This window comes from Motacilla alba, chromosome 1A (genome assembly GCF_015832195.1).
Source record: "Motacilla alba alba isolate MOTALB_02 chromosome 1A, Motacilla_alba_V1.0_pri, whole genome shotgun sequence".
Taxonomy (NCBI): Eukaryota; Metazoa; Chordata; class Aves; order Passeriformes; family Motacillidae; genus Motacilla; species Motacilla alba.
This window is the reverse complement of record NC_052031.1, coordinates 24666312-24682876: the sequence shown is the minus strand read 5'-3', so window position 1 is coordinate 24682876 and position 16565 is coordinate 24666312. Positions and strand designations below refer to the sequence as shown.

Here is a 16565-nt window from a genome sequence, read left to right as displayed (position 1 = left end):
GCTGAACCTCTATTAAAATCAATGGTGGTACTAAAGTTAGCATATCTTTGCCAATTTACTCAAGATAGCCCACATAAAAATATAGCAGCTAACTGAAAAATGAATGAGTGATTTTTTCAGTTATGTATTGAAGGTAATCTGTATTTAACAGTTTTTATGCAGCTAGGTTAATACCTTCAGACAGAGACAACTCCCATCTGAAAAAAGGATGTTTTTCTTTGCAAAGTGCATATTCAGAAAGCGTACAGCAACATATGATGTATATGCAAAAAGATGCAACAGTACATTTTATCTGGCAGCAGTCTAAAAGCTTGATTCGGCAGTAAGCTATTCACAGTCACACGAGGGAACAACCCACATAATTCAAAAGGACACAGAAAGCAAGCGCCATAACCCCTTGAAAGTTAAGAAAGTCATGTCTTGCCCACTTCTAGTGCAAGGTGGGTGATGTAACATTTTTGTAGAAGTAGACAGAGCCCAGTTCCCCCTGGTTAACCCAGCTCCACCCTACCGCATTTTCGCGTTCGCTGCCGAGGGCCAGCAGCTTGGTGACAGGACTGTCCTGAGTGCTGCTCACGGGGGGCATGTGTCCACTCCGCAGGATGGAGGTCACACCCCCCGGCTGGACTGGGTGAGAGTGGGACAGGGAGAGCGTCTGGCTGGACAGCTTGGTGTCAAGGGTCAGGTACTGCTTCACCTGGTGCCTCTGGCTCTGCTGGATGTGGTATCTAGACTGGTTTTCCAAGTGTGTTTGTACCTGGGAAGGAATAGAAATAATTGCTGAAGTTTCAAGTTGCTAGTGTCAGTATTTATATATATGTTCACTTTAAAATATTTCGAATCAATAGATTCAGCTCTAATAACACTTGGATATTTTTTTCAGTTTTACACACTTACACACTTTTTATTTCTTTACCATTTTCCCCTTACACAGGTGAACAAACACTCCGAATAATTATAAAGAAAAACAGAATTAGAAAAGATAACCATGTTCCCAAGAAAAGACCAGAAATATGCTACACATTTTTCTCTATTAAAAGTGATCTCTCTTGAGATCACTGCAATCAAATCCACGTGCATATATGAACTCTAAAATTAATATTGACTCTTTTGCACATGAAAGAGTAAATAAATGCACAGAGAAATATCATCCAACCAAATTTAAATAATAACAGCAATAGACATTCATTCACACCTCAGTCTACAATTGTCTCACCTGGTAATAAGTACAGGCACTAAAATGAGGCATTGCTGTACTTTGGCAATAGAGTCCAAGCTGTAGTTCTGAAGGACTGCTCACTATCCACAAGCTCTGCAGACTTCTTGAAGTGCCTCTTGAGGACAGATCACTTTTTTAGTGGATTTGGCTTCATAAACTGAGTAGTCATGCCAAAATGGCTGATTGAGTAAGACTTTGGGCCATCCTTTTATTATAGAGATGATTATATATATATAATATAATATATTCATATATAATATATATGAAGCTGCTACTTCAAACAGCTCCCATTTCAGATCAATGTCACATTCCTGCAATTTAATACCAGAGGAGCACTTCATACACAAACCTTACTGTCATTTCAGCCCTGTGGCTCTCTTCTCTTCCTATGGCATGGCTGGTAACAAATGCCTCATCATAAATTTTTTTCAAGTGGCCTCTGTAAGCATGATTAATATTTGTTAAATAATAGCAAGAATTGCTTTGAAAACATTGAAGACTTTTTTTCTGAAAAATATTTAGTCATCAAGCAAACTTCTTTTTGATTCTCCTAAAATATATAAGCAGAGATAGATAGCCATAAAAACAATTTTCACTTGAAGAAGTCATATTTTCATACATATTGCAGTATCTACTTTATTTTCAATCATTATAGTATAATTTTAATTATGTTTCTTTAAACTAATTTTCTATTCATGTATAAAAGAATAAGCCACGAATAAGCCACGCAGTAATGAATATGAGATTAATTATTTTGATGCAAACCCTAAATTTATTAAATAATATTCCATTAAAATATTGGTATAAAATCCTAAATACACTGTTTGGATTTTCCCGTTTTATGTTAGGAAGGCATGCATAATATATAAGGTTGCAAAAATTTCATGTATATTTGGGATTCACTTACCTCATTATTTGTCTTAACTTGGATTTTTGTGATAGATTTAGAAAGTGCATAATGCACTGTTAGTTTAAGCTCTGATTTATCATGTGTAAGGATACATGTAAAATCATAAATAATTCAGATACTTATGCATCTGTTCAGTCCTTCATACTTAAGCTCATATAAAAAATTAGATACTCAAGCATTTTCTTAAATGATAATCCAATGAAATCTATCACATGCCAGTTTAACCATAATGTTATTTTTGGGGAAAATCAAATATATTAAGGGAAAACAAATATGTCCCATTGGATGGCTGGAGCAAAGATTCTCAGTGTACCCTCATTGTCTGCTGCTCTCTTTCAGAAGCATCCATGGACAATTCATGATTGTGCTGGACTCTACACTCACTCAATCCACACAGAGTGATACTTCCCAGAGCCTTGCAAGTACCTAAACTGATGAAGATCTCTTTCCAGCAGTGCAGAACTCAGCAATCAACAGCTTTGAAAACACAGATTCTTTATGTGGCAGAAATGGGAGCTGGATCAACACACAGGTGACAATTGCATTTACTGCATTTCACCCCTACTAATTATTTATCTTGAATGAAGCTGATGAACCCTTTGTAATGAGAAATGAATTTCTGCCTTAGAATTTCTACAGGCCTACCTGAAGCATAAAATCAAGAATATCATACTGTATACCTTAAAATTAAATGGGAAACATAGGAAAATTGCAGCATCCAAGATCTATACTACCTTGTTTTAAATGTGCTTTTAATAAGGAATTTTTATAGATCTGATACAAGAAAACTGTTGAAAAGTCAATGGCTTGCTTTTTTTTTTTTCCTCTGGGCCCCAGATTGCTGGTGGCAGACCAAAACCTCTGTGCATCCTGTTTTCTTAGTGAACCACCACAGGGCCATCCCACTGGGCAAAGGGAAGATCTGTATAAGACATTCAGCTAACTGCTGATTAGGTGAAAAACAGTTTATCATAAGTGCTTATTTAATATGATAATCTTTCAGTGATTACATCCCGTCCTGAACTTACACAGGCAGAAAAAGAATTAAAGCTTTGCTGACAGGATCTATGATGCAAACCTCTCCACCCTTTAGTGCGCCAGTTACAGTCATTACAAAGCAGAATCTTTGAGGTTAAAAATAGATCTATGCCCTGATTTTCATCTTTATAGATTCTAAATAAGTCCTAATACTCACTGCTAAAGTAAAGCACTTTTTAAACTCAAACCACAATGTAAAGACATAGCAGAATGGGAAACCTATTTTTATAATCCTATTGTTAATGTACAATAAAAGTGGACTGGGGGGAGGGGAAATTCATACTATGAAAAAGGAATATTGAGATTTCAAGTCAAGCTCCCCAAACTTAGAATTTATTTTTAGAACTGTGCATGTAACATGTGTGAACTAGGAGTAAAAACTCAAATCCGCATCATTTTATAAAACCAGATAGTCCAGTGTCTCATTCCAAATATGACTGATTTACTCTCCATTGGGATATTGTATGACTTCTCTCATATCTTTTATCAGTGGTATGAAGGTAAGTTTCAACTTAGATTTTCTGAATATTGCAGATAACTTTAACTCTTTTAAGTAAGTATTGCAAAATTGCAAATGTTAAACTTTGACCTGATTTTGAGATTCCTTTTAATGATGCACTAGGAGCAGCTAAGCACTGGCACACCCAGTTGCCCTGAGAGGCTGTGGAATCTCCATCCTTGGAGATTTTCAACACTTTTCTGGAAAAGGCCCTGAGAACCTGAAGAAAAAGAAATCTAAAAACAGGGAAATTTGAATTGATAGTCTACATACAGAAACTAGGAATAACCATTATCAAGTCTGGTGAAAAAAAGAATGGTGTCAGGTTAGCAGTTCAGTGAAATAAATGCAAAAAAGCAAAAGGCTGAAAGATCAGTTCCACATAAAGTAAACTCACAAGTAAAATAACCAAGATCAATACAGACTTAGCTGCTTAGAGACCTTAATCATGGGCATGTTTTAGTTCCACAAAACACAATCCTTCTCCAAAAAAAAAAAAATCCAGAGTAGAAGAATTTTTAATTTTTTCCCAATAATCCTAATGTGATATCCAGCAGTGCCAGGAGATCAATTTTTCAATTTAGAATCTTTTGAGGAATTCCCATAATCTGTGACAATATTTTACCAGAGCTCATGTGGAATTTTAAGATTCAGCTGTTGATGCTGATGAACCTTTTACTGCCACAACAGTCTGAATATAGGGTTACCTTCTTTTTTTTGTCTCTATGGGTCAGTGAATATTTAATCCTTTGTTTAAAGAAGAAAAGCATGAAGGAAGGCCCTGAAATGTGTTCAGGATAGTGTGGGTAGTGCATCCAACACGCTGGCACATCTGTGGAACCTGGATTCACATCTCTGAAAAAAAATTAAGCAGTGTGATTTGATAAAGCAGATCTTCGAGCCCTCAGCAGACCATTTTCTATTAAATGCCTTTCTGCCATCCTATTGTTTTGTGAGATAGATGGCCTTGCTTGTTGGTATACCTGATTTCTATTAAGATCTAGCAAAAAACAGACACTCAGTGACCACCTAATGATCCAGACCCTGACTCAGAGAAACCTCAGACACAGCCCAGGACTTAGTATTGTTCCACTGGCACATCTGCTCTAGCCCACGGTGTAGTTGTTTACCTGGCCCTTCCTGCCAAATGCTCCTGACCACATCTGCCAAATGTAAGCAGGTGATGAATTTGTGCAGATGAAGTGCTGGTTCTCCTCCCAGACATTGCCTTGCAGCAGCTGTAGCCATGTACTTTAAATGCTAATTATCCCAGATTATTTGAGGAATGAAGGACAGCATAAAATCTAACAGTTAATAGATTCTCCACTCCCTTCCAGGCACTGCTTTTGTTTAATATCTGGCTTTCCTAAACACAGTGAATTTAAAGTCTACTCAGAACCAGAAACTGCAAGCATGAAGAGAATCAAAAGCATCCAACACAAATGCAAATATTATAACTCCACCAGTTTCATAAAGCCAAAAGAGAAACAAAAATTTTGAGATGGATTTTGTAATCCAGAAAAAGATCCCAATGCACAGAAGACTGACTGTACCTATTTCTATTTTATATCTCTGTTCTGGGAACAGGAACATAACAGCCTTTCAGAATTACAGATGCATATTGCATATTCAGACTTCTTCAATTGCTCTTTCTAATTTGAGCACACACCATCGTGTTGTAACACTGCAGTACAGTTGTGTAACATCTTTTCCCATATTCACACTAAGTTTGCTTTCATTTCTAGAATGTTACACAATGGCCTAGCTAGACTTTCAGTAGTTTATTTACATAAATTGGTTTACTTCACAATTTGCTGATGGAATTTTTCTTCTGCTAGTAAAAGAATATATAGCACGTCAAAATTAAGAAAAAATACCTATTTAGGGGAACTAAAGTATGAATGAACAATGCCACTGATTCCATTAAGCAGCAGTGCTACATCTTTCTTTGTGTTCCACTAAGACCAAGCAGGTAACATCTGTATTCCCAGGCTGCTTAGCCCAACGTCATTCCCAAGAGAAATAATAGGAAAACTGAAAAGGGATTCAATTAATAAATTATTAAAATATAGGAATATAATTAATGCTAGTCAACATAGTTCTGTGCAAAATAAGCCTTGTCAAACAAATCTACTTCTGCTCTTTGATGAGATTTTAAGTTAGGTTGCCAAAGGTAACTATGTAGGTATAATACACTTCAACTTTTGTGTGCCTTTTGACTTAGTATCACTCAATATTCTAATTAAAATTTAGCACTGCACAGTATCAATAAAGCATGTTTTAACTGGATTAAGTGTTGGCTGACGAACAGGCATAAGAGAGTGATCAGCAAAGGCTTGGCATCAGAAAGAGGGGCTCTTCGGTCTTGTATTACTCATTTTACTATCAGTGATTTGGGACTAATGAAAAACACACTAAAAAACATAAATATTTTTAGATGAATGTTCCCAGTGAAAGTAGTACAAATCTGCATATACTGGAGGAAGAAATACAGGATACAACAATGAAGTAAACACATCAAGCAATGAGTCTGTAAAGCACTTGGGGTCATAACAAGCCAGCAACTCAGCAGGAGTATCCCACTGATGCTATAGGAAGAAAGGAAAAATGGCATAAAGAAGTTAGTGAATAGGAGCCTAGCTTTACTCTGCTTTTTTTTACAGCTCAAGAGAGATAAATAATGGAAGCCTAAAAATATTTCTACCCTAAATATTTTTGAAACACTGTTGAAAAGTACAAAGTATGTAGAAAATAACTATGAAAGCAATTGAAGACTGAGAAAAAGGTATTTCAATGAAAGCTTAAAGAAGCTCAGTTATGTTCTTGTTGTCAGTTTGTGAAAAAAATTGTGAAATTCATGGGACATGCTGAATGTGAAGGCTAGCACAAAAAGCGTGTTAAAAGCCACTAGCCACAAATAGAAGTGAGACGTAGCAGAAATTGTGTGCATAAGCAGTGAAGTACTCAAAAGGAAGTGCTCTAACTACTGTTTTCTTCAAACCAACCATCACTGACTTTCTGGGAGAGATAGAGTATCCAAATCCAAGGTATACTTTTATCAAACATGTTCTTGAACTCAAAGCTGAGTACTAAAGTAATAACTGAATGCAATGCAAAAGTCCATAATTTTAGAGGAATTAGAAATGAGGGGGTCTAATAACTCTTGATGTGTTTAGATTTTATGGGGTTTTGGACCTGAGAGCTGGCTATTTTCATGGCAACCTTTGATATAAATTAACTCTGAATTTAATAAATGCTTAAAAAGCTGCTACAAAATAATATGCTTAAAGATGATCATAGCGTACTGGACAGAACTTAGCAGACTTCACTAAAGTTTGCCATTTGTGCTGGCTATTAATTTGTTTCAGTGTTTTTAATAGCTTTGGAAGAAAAATTTTTCACCCTGATAGGATTGCATCATTCATCATCAATCCTGAACACAACACCTCTCTGCAAATGAGTGATGGGACTTCATGTTCTTTTCAGCCACTGTACTAGAAAATAAGCATTTAATTATCCACTCTTAATTATTAAAATGTTCTGTAAGTACCCAGAAATTTTAATTCCATTTTAAGATAAGAAACAGTCACAACACAGACTATTTTTGCTCTGTATCTTAGGACTTTCAAATGTATTTTAAAGGTTAGGAAAAAAAAGCATTTTTAGTTATGAAATAATCCTTTTTTAACATCTATTACAAGTTAATATCAGTTGTTTGTTTCTCCTGCTCCCTTTATTAATGTTTTTGAGGAGAAAAATATTAGTAAAATTATTTAATAATGAAACAAAAATTCAATTTAACTTAGGAATTATACACTTCTGTTCTATCCCAAAGACTATCACCAAATACAGTAGCTGTTCCCTTTAATGTTTAGTTTATAAAAGCATGTGTGATTATGCCAATTAATTACTTAAGCTAAACACAGTAATTAATTTTTAAATGTGAATATTTTTCCTATAGGAACTTTGATCTGACTAGATGAGACCTTCCCATTAATATGCATGAAGAAAGAATACAAAAGACATGTAGTCTGGAAACTTACAGCTGTGTTTTGCTGATGCCTTACAGTAGCTTTCAAGAAAAAATTTCCATGTGACTCTAATGCACTGTTTTCCATTCATTTAACCTTTGACATCATATTCATCAGGAGTTTGTGAATATTTTTTCAAGGGTGAAGGGACTGAAGAAGAAACATCTAAAAGTTTATTGACAAAAACCATCTCTTCAACAACAACTACTTCTTGTGTCTTTTGGTATCTCAATGTCTAAAAATAGCTGATAAAGGTGGGGTAGGGTGGGAGTAATTGGAAATTCTCCATCACACTTCCAAGTATTACAAAAAGCAAGAGGAATGTGGGAGCAAAACAACTGCAAAACAGACTTTTCAGAAATCAGTCCTGGGTAAGAAAACTTTCTTTGCACACCATAGGCAGCAGAACAGTGTTTCTCTCAGGAGGAGAAAGGCAGCAGAGCTCCCAGGGCTGTGGCTAATAGAAGCTACATCTTACAGCTAACCATTTCCTGACAAATCCCCATGCAGGCTCTGGGATTTTGATAACATTTCCCCATTGTGGCATTCTCTAGCACTTACTGAACATCGATGGAGCTCAGTCCTTTCAGGTATTCCTCTGTGCTAACCTCCTTGTGCAATCAGAAATGAGTTGGGGGAAGCCAACTACCTGCACTGAGCAACTACAGAGACATTATCAAAGAGAGCACTTCCATTTGCACCCGTGTACCTGAGACACTCTTGGCTTCTTAATTGAACTCCTGCAGTTAAGATACACATAGCTCTGATGGCTCCTTATCCATCACCAGCTTGACTTCTGAAGAAAAGATCCCAAAGGTCTTAAGGCCAGCTTGTCATGTTTTAAAATAACAATGAGTCTCGATGACTTTGTGGTCTTCACTGGTAGAAAAGAATCAAATTTTTAACATTGCACTATAAAAACATCTTATAAAGTTAGGCAAAGCAAACTACAGGAAGTATTTTTACAAAACCATCCCTTTGATTTAACTTGGAATTTAAGCTGAAAATCTAAACTGTGAATAAAACCAGCCACTACGGGTAATAGGCCACACAAGCATAACAATGGCTCACAATCAAATTAAGAAACCCCAGCCAATATCCTTGCTTTGACTCTGCACCGTGACCCTGTCCGTGCTCTCATTGATTCATGAAATCTGTGAATATAATAAATCTCTGCTGTTCCAGTTCCTCTTTATTGTTGGTGTTTTTACAGGACAGTGAATATGACTACAGCATTTCAAGAATATGAAGAAACTTTTTGTATGGCGAGCTACATTTAAAGAGCTAGATCCTGATACCTTTATTTAACTCCTTGTCTCCGCCTCCAGAAGTTATTCAGCTTAGGTCAGTTGCTAAGTTGCTATTGGAGAAGCAACTTAGCTTCTCCAATAATGGAGAAGAGCATACCACAACCAGATTCAAGGAAAATCAATTTTAAGTACAGAAACCACAATAATCTCCTTTTGAATTAAATATATTACTGTCAGGGAATTTCCGTCAGTGTGGATTGTTCAGTCCTAGCAGGAGAAACAAAATAGCAACATTAAAAGTTCTGTTTTTGTCAACTCCAATGACTAGCACAGACCCATAGAAATTACAGTTATAGCAGCATGGGAAATCTGTAACCAGAATGATGTATTTTATTCAGCAGTTCAAGATTTTCTGGTAAGTGTCATACAGCTAAAAAAAATCTACTCCAAAATATAGGACTCATATAACACAAGCTAATAGAAAATCAGGAAAATTCTTGCAGACACAAAAGCTTATATTTTAATTTTAGCATTTTTAAACATTTAGCTTCCAATGAAAGCACTCAGGGAAGACAAAAGATGATTGTATTATGAATACCCATATAGTCTCTTTTGTTATCCATCTGTAAAGTTTGTAATATAGGTCTGACATTGAGAAATGCAGTTGGTATGTGTACTACATTTATGTGTAAAAATAATTTCAAAATACTTTGGTTTGTTCTTTGAGTTCTAATTTTTTTCATTAATAATGAAAAAATTATTCAGCAATAATTTTTTTTTCCAATTTTGCCTCACTTTAAAGGTTAAAAGAACTCAGAAAGGAGTCAGCCTTTAAAAGTATGAGGAGTAACAATTTTGTCATTGTTTGTTGTACACTTTTTCTGGCTCCCCATGTGAGCAGACTGTATCTTCTGAGATTAGGTGATGGCAGTAATATCCCTCTTGTTCAGTTAGATCCAGCAAAACAGTCCTTGAAGCTAGATCTAAAAGATGTATTTCCCTGGTATGTAAAGATATGGACATCAACTATAATGTGGTAGAAAAATACTGATGGTAAAACTAAGAGCAGAAAATAGTACTTTCACATTTGAGTATGTCTGGGGGAGGAGTGTGTCTTTTTGTCCTTACTTCCTCATTCCTTTGGACTCCATTGTTTTGGCAGTGCGAGCTGAAGAAAATTTCAAAGCCTGAGCACAGTAAACCTACCTCTGGTGTGCTATTCTTCCACAAAAATAAAGTTTAAAAAGTTTAGTCATTTTGGATAAAATCGTTGGGTTTGCCTTGTTCTAATATGAGAGATTCAGGAATGTATGCCAAGGGGACTACATCAACATCCTTAAAAAAAAAGAAGCTATTGGTTGAAATGCATGGTCAGTTTGTTAAAAGCGGTAACAATTTCACCACCAGATGACAGCACTGCTTATTACTGCCCCTTTTTTGTGTGTGTTTCAGTCCTCCCTCATTTTGACGACAAACTGTAAAGAAATATGGACCCCCCAGCCCATGCACTGCAAGAGCAGAGGAAATGAAGCCAGTGCCATAAGGTGGTTTGGTGAGGCAGTCACATTAGGGAGGCTGATCTGTTGGACAAGATATTTTAAGCCTGTGAAGGGTTATAGCTTCTGTAAAGACACAGACAAAACTAGCTTCAGTCTGAGAAATGTGCCTTCTATTTCTATTTCCTCAGCCTCGGAATGATAAAGAGGGCAAGGGGGGAAGCTTTCAAAGTAGGCATCTTAGGTTCAGCTTCACAACACGATTTTTGTGAAGTCAAGGCAGCGTCATTTTAAGCCAGCTTAGGATCTGGCCACAGAGTGTGCTTTCATACAAAGTGAGCAGATTGGGTTAGCTGACAGCAGTAGGTGATGTTTCTGTCAAAAACAGGAATGGCTTTTCAAGGACAGCTATATGACAAAAAAAAAAAAGTAGAAAAAAATTCTTATCAGCTGGTAAAAGGATTTTTAAAACATCTACCTGGCCTATTTTGTATCCAAATATGTTTTCTGGCTGTAAGTGGCAATGGGTCTGAGCATGTTCATGCCCCAAAGATGCTGCTGACATGCTGTTCACAAGGTTAGCAAAAATTACCTTCATCACCTGAATGTCAGCCAGAAATATGTGTACTCTTTTCGCAATACACTTCCACTTAGGGACTGAGAGTAGTAGCAGTGGATTTACAATGCATTAAGCATGTGGCCCTTGAAATACTTTATTAACTTCAAAGAATTTGTGTTTGTCACTATTCTTAAAAATAAGACTTAAATAAAGAGCCTAGCTGTAACTGAAAAAACACCTAATATTACCAGAAATTATCATTAATATAAATGTTCACTTAAAAATTTGCAATTGATTTTGAGGAATATTTGCTTAAATATAATTTTGTGTGTTTGGGTCAGAAAACATGCATTTCAGACTAACACTGATGAGCATCTGCTGAAGACAAGGCAAGCAAAAAATTTATTTGGGGAACATTTACAGCATGCAAAACTCTAAACACTGAAGTTTTGCTGTACTCTGCAGTTGACAGGAAAGCTCACAAAAATAGCATAATTGGTACTTTCAGTACTGAACTGAGAAAGCAGTCTTTCCTTTTGATGAGTATTTAAACTAATCTTAGTTCACAATATGTTCCATTCAGCACTAACTCAATTGGTAAAAAAAAGATAAAATGGTAATATCATTTCTAATATGCAACAGATCAAAATTCAACCTTTACATTCTGAAATCAGCCTTTAAAAAAAAACTTAGAACCAGAACTGCTGTAAAAACACCATAAATCAAAAGTTAGCCTAGCAGAAAAAATCACATATGCTTCAGTGTCAGAGTTATACTCTACAGTATTTCCATCTCAATTTAGGTACAACAAACCTTTTTGCACTCAGTAGACACTGTAGAATAGGAGTTGGAGGAAAAATATTAGGCTAAGCTCAAACTACTTAAATGTTTCCAACTAATAGCCACTAAATAAAAACATTAATTAACAAAAGATGATTGATTTTATTGGGATTAATCAAGAGAAACTCCCACTTAGTTTAAATAAGAGTTTTGTGTGAATATGGAATTAAAGCTTCCTACTGGTAAGCCATTATTAAGAGCATTATTTATAAGCTGTATTGTACAGAACAAGTCTTTCACATTAAACAATCTTAATGTGGAAAGGAATGTACAACTTAAAAAGTTGTTAGAGTTGCCTAGAAAAATTACTGTGATATCTATGCACCTGTGTGAAATATTTTTAGTTGAAAGAAATAATATTTAATGATGATAGCTACTATAAAGAGTCCTTGGTATTTTGCTGCAGAACTTTCATCAGGATAACGTCACAGTGTTTGCACAGCAAGAAAATGGTGTGCTGTGAATATTAATGCTAAGATTTAGTAACTGAATTTATTAGTATTAACAAATTTATTTAATTATCAAGTGAGCTAATTAGCATTTTGTAGCACAATCAGTAGACCATGTTACAGAGAGAAGGCAAATGCTAGTCTCTGTGGTCTGGCTTAAGAAGCTGGCGGATAAAACTGTGATTCCATCACACACACAAAATAAAGTATGAATCAATTAGCCTGATTTTTATCAGGAAGCGAAAAGTACAGAAATATTGATTGGCCAGCATCATCACCTACCTGCAGTGCCTGGACTTCTATCAGTTTTATCACCTCTACACAACAGCATCGCCCCAGAGCCTGGCTACCCAAACACAGAACAGCAAACGAGAAAAGATAGTACAAATCTGGCCATGAATAATGGATGTCTATGTATATCCAGTCAGTTTGAGGGGAAGAAAGGAGAAATGGTTCATAAGGGCATTTCCTTAACTCTGGCTGGAATTTCAGTCAAAGAGGAAGAAACAATACAGAACTTTAAAGGAAAGAAACTTCCTATCTGTGTCTTAAATGCGTTATTAGCTGAAGAATATGTGCTAGAAGAAATCAACAGCATAACAATATGGCCATGTTAGCAGTTTCCTTCAATCTTTTTGTCATTCTGTCATCACTGCTGTCATTCAAAAGTCCACAAAGCCTAAATACTTTGAGACACAGAACTCTTCCTATCATAGTCTTTTGTTATTATTGTAATCTGAAATGAGATAATTTTCTTCAACATCAAACACTACAAACACTAGAGCTCTTCTCAACACAGTTCACAATCACAATTTATTCAGCACTATCTCAAAGTAGTTTAACAACAGAATTCACTGAGATTTACTCAGGCTCATCACATTTTCATTAACATCACATTTTGAGGATGCAGAGCATATACCTAAGACAGTTAAATTTTGGTAATACTCTTATTTTTCTCACTCAAGTCCAGATTTTATCTTTACATTAGTGGCCCTCAGGACCATCCTACTGAATTAGCAGATGGATAAGTGCTTGTCAGAGTGAGGAAGGCTTTCTTACAGAAAACCAACACAAAGTACAGCGTAGGTAAACATGGCTTCAGACCATAGCTGTGCTGATGTCTGAGATTTTCTTTCCTTTTTATTGCTTCTTTGACCACACATGCAATGTGCACATGTGCACAGCCCACAATTAGTCAGGATGATCTCTTTATTAGGCAGGAGTATCCTTCTCTAAAGATTACAAAATCCCACTACTTGAAGTGTAAAAATGCTGCTGTCCTTCCTCACAGCTGGATTTCCAGCAGAAGAATTTAGCTTGTCACATTAATCCATGAGTCTCCAGCCCGGCTAATTTAACCCTACATTTTCAATGATTTTCATGTAGACTACTAAAATTTCATATTCAATTTCAAAATACTATTTAAATTATTGTTGATTTTCTCTCTTCAAAAGCATTTATAATGCAGTTCATTGGAAACTTACATTTAACAAGGTAAATGAAAAGGTCCTTTTCACTTATGTCAGCAAACCCCTTTACCCTGTAAGGTCACTGTAAACCTTGAATAAGAAACTAAACATAGTAGTATTAACAGAGAATACTCAAGACACCTGAGATTTGCAGATGACATTATCCTCCAATTTACAGGAAAGCTTTGAGGCCATGTTCAGAGTAGCTGGAAGCGGAGGAAATGCTGACTCAGGATGAGTAGCCACAAAACAAGAACTGGGTTTAATACAGTTATGAAAGAGCAAATACCTATGACCAATTAAAAATGGAAAATTTAGACCATCTAGATTAAGATGATAATGTAAGCAGAAAAAAATAGGCCTTCATAAAAAGCTATCAGAATACAAAGCAATAGAAAAAATTTTAAAATCACTTTCTTTTTAGAAACTACTTTGGGTGTCCCTCTATTCCTAACCATAATACTTGAGAGCAAAAATAAAGCCCCTGAAAAGAAAATAAGCAGAATAAAACTAATGCCATGGCTACAACTGAGATAAATGTTTTCTCAGAAGCTGGTACAGAGCTGTGTTTTGGATTAAGTCTGAGGAAAATGTTGATAATACACAGATGTTTTAGTTGTTGCTAAGCAGTAGCTGCTCTAAGTTAGGGACTTTTGAGAGTCTCGTGCTCTGCCAGTGAGGAGCTGCACAAGAAGCTGGGAGGGAGCATTGCCAGGACAGCTGACATGATATGGCCAGAAGAATATTCCACACCACAAAACACCATGCCTAGTGTATAAACTTGGGAGATTACCTGCAGGGAAGAGCCAGTTGGGGCTCAGAGACAGCATCATTCAGCAAGTGATGAGCAACTGCATTGTGCATCAATTGTCTTGGGTTTTATCTCCCTCTCTTCCTGTCCTTTCTATTACAGTTATCAGAAGTAGTACTAGTATTGTGGTTCTTGTTGATTATCTTCGATTCACTTTATTTATTAAACTTTATGTCAACACATGAGTTGTATTTTCTTTTCTTTCCTTTCTGATTTTCCTTTCTGATTTTCCTCCCCTTCCCATCACTGGGTGGCAGGGGAAGGGGAAGTGAGCAAACAGCTACGCGGTATTTAGTTGCCTGCTGGGGTTAAACCACAGCAACTGCAAAGGAAAAGAAAGATTAGTCTGTCATCATAATGAAAACTAAACAGCCTTAACAGATTAAAAGGAAAACTGGAGAAGAGAAAACTTCTGTGTATTTGTACAGAACAAAGGGTCCTGATGTTAGACATGAAGCTCAAAACACCACAGGACTATATCAGCCAGAAAGTTCTTTGCCAGCATGAGCTGGGAATCATACAAAAGACTACCAGCAAAACAAGAAACACTCACACTCCCAGTAGGGGTTTTGATCATCTTATGGATCCATACAATGTGGTTGTTTTGTTGCTAAGGTTTTCTTCAAGGTGGTAAATTTTGCCAGAGAGAGGATGGACAGGCAAATAATTTTAAGATTTTATTGCTTCATTAAAGAAAATTTCAGCCTATCTGTCTCACAAACAAGACAGTAGAAGCAGCATGGCTTCTATGCCGTGCAGAGATGCACACAGAAACTTATTTGAAACAAATTTTATGTCAAAGTATGAAAAGTGTGTGTCCACTACACTGGTAAAAAACTTTTGCGGATTGGAGGGGAATAGTGTTGCATGGAAGAGAAGTCCTGGGAAGTAACCATTTTTTTTACTAACTACAAATACTGAGCAGTAAGCAAACTGGTAATTTTTTTTTTTTGGCTGAGGACTCTTTAAGAGTCACAGAAAATTCCAGTTAACATTTTTAATCTCGATTCCTGTTTACAGATTTCAATTTCAGTGTATGGGGTGTCCTGTAGTCCTAGGATTTAGACTACAGTAAAGAGAAATATACGTTAGAAGAGAGGTAAAAATGGATATTAATTTCCTAAACCTACTTTTAAAGTTCACCATTTGGGAGGTCTGATATAAGGCACTCACTATGTGACAGATAGAGATGTGACAAATGGAGAAAAAAAGGTCTGCACAGCAGCAAGACAAGTTAAAATGATTCATGGTGCCCATGGCTGCTGTACAGTAAAATTCTAAGCCATTTTACTGTAGGCTTCAGACATGGACACTGTCTCTGAAGATAATGTGCAGAGGGTAAGCAAAAGAGAAAGGTTGGTAGGAAGAGAATTTCAGCAAGTGTCCTGCACAGTCACAGGAAATGGAAGTCTACATATAACCCATCACATGTAGAGATTGTTTGTAAATAGTTCTGATCACTGACACAAAATAAATGTTCTGTGTTACAGCTGAACAGTAAAATCAATCAGTATTAAAATAGGGTATATAGAGTATTGCAGGTGAAAAATGGGAGGGATCTGGGGGTACTCTGCTAGTAATCAACAGATGTTGAAGTCCTTGGGCCACATCTCCTTCCTCCTATGTCTGAACTCAATAGCTTTAACAACACACAGAAGGTGGACACAAAAGCAGAAAGTGACTTGTAGAAGGGTAAGAAACAAATGTATTTAATAAATATTAATTCTCAATTATTCCTTCAATTTTACTGTTCCTCTACAACTTTTTATAATTGCATAGTTCTTGATTCCACAGATAAATAGGAGGGGTTTTTTACCTACTTATTTCCAATTCCTAAATTTCCCTGTAAAGTAGCAGCTTACTTTATTTCCATCCATCTCATTGGAGGTGGGTGGTGGAAGTGTTGGTTTCGGTTTTATCATTGCATATAGGTACAAGATATCCTTATCCTTGCTAATACCTTTCTGGGCCCTGATCCTACAAGTACTTAGAGT

At 36.2% G+C, this 16565-nt stretch overlaps 1 protein-coding gene across 8 annotated transcripts in view; it reads right to left on the bottom strand.

The window, feature by feature from the left end:
• Nucleotides 1-16565, bottom strand: part of TFEC (transcription factor EC) — a 130969-nt gene that overhangs the window by 38515 nt on the left and 75889 nt on the right. For 7 of the 8 annotated variants that reach the window (XM_038154411.1, XM_038154412.1, XM_038154414.1 and 4 more), the window contains one exon: nt 512-757. In XM_038154411.1, the coding sequence (XP_038010339.1) occupies nt 512-757 (246 nt within the window). Of the gene's footprint in view, nt 1-511; nt 758-1216; nt 1321-16565 lie in introns of those variants that run through there. The other variant, XM_038154413.1, reaches the window with a different exon arrangement.